Source organism: Mauremys mutica, chromosome 3 (assembly GCF_020497125.1).
Source record: "Mauremys mutica isolate MM-2020 ecotype Southern chromosome 3, ASM2049712v1, whole genome shotgun sequence".
In the NCBI taxonomy this organism is placed as follows: Eukaryota; Metazoa; Chordata; order Testudines; family Geoemydidae; genus Mauremys; species Mauremys mutica.
The window spans coordinates 119036211-119042675 of record NC_059074.1 but is presented as its reverse complement, the minus strand read 5'-3'; the positions used below and the strand labels follow the sequence as shown (position 1 = coordinate 119042675).

Here is a 6465-nt window from a genome sequence, read left to right as displayed (position 1 = left end):
CATCAATAGTATTTTTTCCTTTAGAATTGTCATGTCATTGCAGACTAAAATTATGCAGCTACTCTTCTCCAAGGAACCATTTGAGCATTTATGTTCATGTTTTTGCTATAATAGTAATTGGAGAATGAGTAGCCCCTCTATCACTGCACGGGATAGCATTTGTTAACCAAGCTGGCCTTAAATCTAACTCCTAAAAGGGGCTAGATGTTTTAGGAAGTGGCTTCAAAATTTGACACACATGGAGCTGTCAGTGTTTGATAGGACACATTTATTAAATATAGGAAAACAATATGCCAAGAAATGAATTTCCAAGGCATTTTGGAACTTTTGTGGGTATCATTCAGCCTCATCCTACTACATAAAATGTGCAATGATTGCACAGCAATGTACTCTTCTCATATTTTATTGCTAGGTGGGAGTGGTGAGTGTTAGTGTTACAGCTAAGGACGTCTTGCACGGCTGTGCTCGCCAAATCCCTGCCGCTAACAGAATGATCCCCTCACTTCCCCTTTAACTAATTAAGCCAAGAACCTGCCAACATTTTTATTCCATAGACTACTTTCTTCTCATGGACCCACTTTCCTCTAGCAATACCGAAGTGGTACTTGATTGTTTAACTCACAGGCAGCAGAATTGAGCAGTATAGTATTTGCCTTCTCTTCTACATTCTTTATGGAAGAAGTGAGGATGCTTTTTCATTCCTCTGCTGGCCAGGTTGCATAACCCGATGAAGCAAAGGAATGTAGGACACATTTGCACCTCACATTACATCTTCAAGTTAAGAAGCTGTTTGATCTTCTCAAGAAAACAGTCTTATGGGTATACATAAATATATATTAGTCTAAAGAATTTATTTTCTAAAACAAACAGATTTGCTTGTTTTAAAAAGTTTTATATGTCTGACATAGGTGCTACAAACAGAGCTTGCTCACACTGGAAATGCACACCTTATGCTGAGATTCCCAAACCACATCCAGTAAAAGATTCAAAACCTGCAACTTAGTGCATCAGGGTCAGCTCAAAGCTTGGTAAAAAGACATCCTCCCAGCTAAGAACCAGTTACAAAAAACTTTCATCACTGTAAAATGAATATACAAAGGCTGAAAAAAGTGTTTCTTTGAAAAGGCGCTTTCAGAATTTACTGTACACATCGTAACAATTTATTTTATAAGTTGCTTCTACATGCAGGAAAGATCTTACATTTGGTGTAAAACATTTATACACATTCTTTACAATTTGTACATATATTGAAATGGCTCTATGGAATTTGGAAGAAAACTAAATTGAGGGAAAACAAAGTATTTATAAAATATGAACAAAACCCATGCCACTAAAGAGCATCTGGACTCAGGCTTAGTGATTTGTTTGCTTCATGTTATTCAGGCAGATCCAGATTTTTCTTTTATTGTAAAAATATTTCACAAAAATGACAGCAATACACAACAGAGTAAGGCAACAATAGAACCAACAGAATGTACCCGTCACTTAACATGGCTTTGTGGGTAAAATAAATTATTCCTTAAGTTGTTTATATTTGAGGGAAGATTTTTAGCAAAAGCTGCAGTTTGGCATCCTGGCTTGCTTGTGGCATTAAGTGAAATACTGGACGGTAACTATATATAAGTTTGCCTAAAGTCTAGTCGTTTAGTGGCACTTCGTTAATAAAGACAATAACTGTGCCATTCATGTGCTGTGAACACCATACCTCATTTACAACTATAATATTATTTTTAATAACTTATTTGCCACTCATCCTGGATTTTATTCAACACCTCAGAGGTCACGCTTCAGTTTGCACTAGAAATTCTACACCCCTCCCCCCTTTTTAGTGGCTGTGGATTTTTTTTTATTTTTATTTTTTTTAAAGCTAAATGGGAGCCAGTAGCATGTTGCGCTACTATGTGAAAACCTGAGTTGGGTAGTAATCTGGGAACTCCTGTCACTTGGGGTCAAAAGTGACTGGAAGTGTCATCTCCGCAGATACTCTGACTTCTGTAGGGCAAAGGGGAGGATGATGGCCAGGACACAGCACTGAGTACCCTATTAGAGGTAGCCCATGGCTGCATAATATTTAATGTGGTCAGACTGCTGGTGTGAAAGAATATTTTTCCAGATTCCTGGAATGGCTCTTTCCTTGGTTAATGTCTCTTCTTTGCACAGTGCATGGCCAGGAAGGGAGGGAGAGCCCAACACACACACAAGCTCTAAGGCTTTGTTCCACAAGAACGGAATATTAAGTAATTATGGAAAGAAGTGAACAATTTGCCAGCCAGCATGTTATGGAGACTGCGTGCTGGAAGTACATGTTGGAAAGCACAACCATATAGAGCAAAATGGTCACCAAACAAAACAATTAAGAGTTTATCTTGAGTGTGCAACTGAAACATACACAAACTTTATATAACTGCTGAAAAGAATTCCAACAAAAGGCTGAATGGTATATAAGGAAAATAAAAAATATAAAAACCATCTTTTTCTGGCTTATTCACTTTTTTTAAATGAAAAAATACCTCGTCATCTGACACTAGTTAAGAGTAAACTGGAAGAATTTATGACAAACCATGAATCTGTTTGTAATCCATGGCAACGCAGAATAGTTTGACAATTTCAATCCCTACAACTGAAAGCACTTTCCAGCAAGAGACAGCTTTTGTTTAAAAGATAGATATGGAGGGAGAGTGTTCAAGATAAATATATACCTAAATAACTGGTGCATTTAGGCTGAAGAAGTAAACATCAAATTATTGTCACTCTTTTTGCAATTCAGATTTTTTTGTTTGTTTTTGTTTTGGATGGCAAAGACTAAGGCAGATAAAAGTAAACATCTTAAATTATTTTAACTTTTTTGCAGTTCAGATTTTTTTCCTTTTGGTGTGGTGTTTTTTGGTTTCTTGGATGACAAAGTCGCATTGCCCCCAAATCAGAAAAGCACTTCGGAGTCGTTCTTCATTATCCATCCCACTTTATTTCTACATCACCGGAAAGCGGCCAAGTGCCTGCCTCAGCTTTTGTGCAATCTGGAACAAACCAAACAAATAGAATACATGAATAGCATGACTACTTTACATATTTAAATTACATAGCTTTCATGCTCATCTTAGAGCTCTCTGCCAAGAAAATTTCAGTTGATTCATTCCTCGAATATTAAACGTTCAACTCGGGAAAACAGTATTAGTAGATGCAGTGCTTTCCTACCCCAATTAATGATTCTGTGTATTTAGTGTTCATGAAAGATATTGGATTGACAGCTTTGGACTCCCCATACCTCTAGTTATTGACAGAGCACACATAATATGAGTAGTGCCAGTGCAAGGTTCCTACACTGTTGTACCGATGTGCCTCAGCCCTGACCTGGAGGGACACTTCAGTGGCAAGAGGTTTGGTAATTCTTAAGGCCCATTAGGTGCTTTTCTGCAGAGACCCCAGAGCTGCCAATTAGTGCAAATTGATGTGATGCTTTTTGTGACATGTCCAGTAGCAACTGCAGTGAGACAAACAATTCATTAGACTGAAGATCCACCCAATAGCAACAACCATTTCTGCTCACCCAGGGTCAAAAGGTTTCATGTTCCATTACCAATCCTTTAAGCTGTTCAGTTCCTCTCTCATGATTCTTTTAGAGTCTAAAAAATTAATTTTTTAGACTCTAAGTGGCTTTAACCACAAATATTCTGGTACAAATTCAGAGGGGCATCTGAGCATAGGAGTCTCAGTTCAAAACTTACTTCTCACAACACTCCCCCAAGGTGTATGTTACGCCAAATAAAACCCACTCAAGATCCCATCCACCTATACTACCAGTAACACACTGAGGGACTGAAAGAAGTGGAGCAAGAGCAGCAAGAAAAGGGAGTTAAGAGTGTGTAAATTGGAGTAAGCTTACTTATACTTTAAGCCACATCATCTTCTAGCTCCTCAAAATGTAAATTACATCATTTTGAAACCACTTACCAATATGCAAGTCTGAAGAAGGTCTAGGAGTCTGAGACTAAGGGAAAAAGGCTAGTGGAGACTAAGCATAGTATAACTCTCTTTCAGCTACTTAAAGTTATACAGCTACTGGGAACCAAAGTAAAGTAGTAGTATTTCCTTTCTTCTACTTTCCCATGTTGTTGGTATGTCATTTTCCTTTCCAGCGTAGAAGGCAAAACACACACGGACAGCCAGGAAAGAACTTTTCTGGAAATCCCCTAAAATCCAACTCTATACTGTGGTGCTAGTGTTTTCTTAAGTCCTTTGTATGGGCTAAAATCATAAACTTATTCCACATACAATATCCCAACATACTATCCCTCATTGTTGATTTGTGGGGAGATTAGACTCCTACCACTTCCTGTTTACAGATATTTGGATCTGTGCTTTGGCCTCAGATGTACTTTGAGACACTGACTGTCACTTGCACTGATTTGCACACACTTATTTTTAAAATTTAAATTGGAGAGAATTTTCATTTTGATGGGTGTGATGCTGGCAGACCAGGTGCCAGCTCATGCCAATGCCCCTAGGCCTCACTGAAATGACAAATGCATAGCCAGAAACCAGTCTTGCTCACCGGTGTGTTAGTGTTAAAATATGTATTAGATTTATAAGACTGGAATCATAGAATATCAGGGTTGGAAGGGTCCTCAGGAGGTCTTCGAGTCCACCTCCCTGCTCAAAACAGGACCAATCCCCAGACAGATTTTTGCCCCAGATCCCTAAGGCCCCCTCAAGGATTGAACTCACAACCCTGGGTTTAGCAGGCCAATGCTCAAATCACTGAGCTATTCCTCCCCGTGTTTAGTGTTTATACTTTAATACATGCAGCATCCTACACTCATTTCATAATCTTATAACATGCGGTACAGATGTTACAAGGTTATATAAGTGTTTGCATTGTAATGCTCTGTAATTGTGTAAGTCGTCAAACGGCAATATAGAAACAGAAGGTGTTGGTCCTGCCCACCAAGAAGGCCCACTGAAACCAAATCAGCCATTGTGAAACCTCAAAGAACAAAGACTTTGTTGATTGCCTCCCCCTACACACACCCATGAAGAGAGGTTCTAGGTGGACTCATCCCATCAGTTTGAATTCTGAAGGAAGAGAGTAAATATTACTCCTGGGGGACTCAGACGCCACTGTGCAATGCAGAATTTTGCAGAAATTAATGTTTTTTTGCACATAATTTCCTTTCTCCCACAGAAATTGACTGCAGTGCTGCTGGCCGCCACTAGGGGCTTCTGGACCCAGCAGAGCCCAGCTCACACATAGAAGACACTGCGGGGAGGAGCTGGAGGGATCCTGGCAACTGCAGTTCCCAACATGCCCTGAGGGAAGGAGACAGTGGTGCACAGGAAACTCCACACAAGCACAGGACCCAGAAGCAGGCTGTTTCCTCTTCTGGATCCCTGGGCAGTAGGGGGATGGGTATCTGGGCTGGGGGGACATGGCAGGGCTCTGGGAGGGAGGGGGAGGGTATTGGGCTGGAGGGAGGGGTACAGCTGGGCTCTGGGCTGGGGAGGGCCCTGTGGCTGGGTTCTGGGCAGGAGGTGGAGAGTGTCTGCTCCAAGCCATAACGGTGGTGCATTCTTTCATCAGTATTTGGACAATTGTCATTTGCTAACGCAGCGATGCAACTTTGTTAAAATAAAAAAAAAAAATCTCACCCGTTAAAACTTAACTCTTTAGGCTAAGAAGGTCTTGAGCTCCTGCCAGCAAATGTGGATGCAATTTACATTAGTACTTGGTGGATGAGAATTCTTGAACTAATATAAAAAAGGGGGACGTACGCATAAACCCATGCATGCTTGGATTTAACAAACTGGCTAGGTGTGATCTGTCATTCACACTGGGTGGTTTTTCCAGACACATGCAACTGTAATATCTGGACAATAATTTTAATCTGTTAGGTGTTTCTGAAGGAGGTCACTTAGCTGCCAGTTACTATTTTACTCAAGAACATACTATTACTGCATTTTCTCTTGTGTTATTCATAGTATTAAGAGTTGGGCTGGCCACTTGCCATAGGACCCAATTCTCATTTACGCTAAAGCTATTTTACACCAGCCTGGCAGTGTAAGGGGGAGGGAGGGAAGGGGCTTAATTTGCAGTTTTGGCCACATTCACCTTGGAGAGAGCAGGGGTAATGCTAATTGCACATACCCCTGAGCCTGCTAGGCAGCTGCACCAGAGTGTGAAATCACCTTGCTGGGAGATAGGGGTCATTATCACCACCCTTCTCTGTGTGATTCTGTCAACAGACAGCTGTAAAATCTGGTCTGGCAGAGGCTGATTCAATACATCTCTTGGCCAGGCCAGCTCCATCCACTTTGTAAGGAAACACTGACCAGCTCTGGGTACTCTTGTAGAGCAGAGGGTACAGTAAATATGCATTTATGCCCTTATTTGTCAGAAAACTTTCCAATTCTTAGCACCCACAGCCAAAGTTCTGCCAACAGAACTCAGCGAGTGATTCCAGTACTTTA

The 6465-nt window shown here is 40.6% G+C and overlaps 1 protein-coding gene across 6 annotated transcripts in view; it reads right to left on the bottom strand.

Annotated features, from left to right (window-relative positions):
* Window positions 1-1129: 1129 nt before the first annotated feature.
* The window catches only part of LOC123366829 (palmitoyltransferase ZDHHC14), a 328341-nt gene continuing 323005 nt past the window's right edge, over window positions 1130-6465 (bottom strand). For all 6 annotated transcript variants that reach the window (XM_045010625.1, XM_045010624.1, XM_045010626.1 and 3 more), the window contains one exon: window positions 1130-3017. In XM_045010625.1, the coding sequence (XP_044866560.1) occupies window positions 2970-3017 (48 nt within the window). In that variant the 3' untranslated portion in view covers window positions 1130-2969. The remainder of the gene's footprint in view (window positions 3018-6465) is intronic.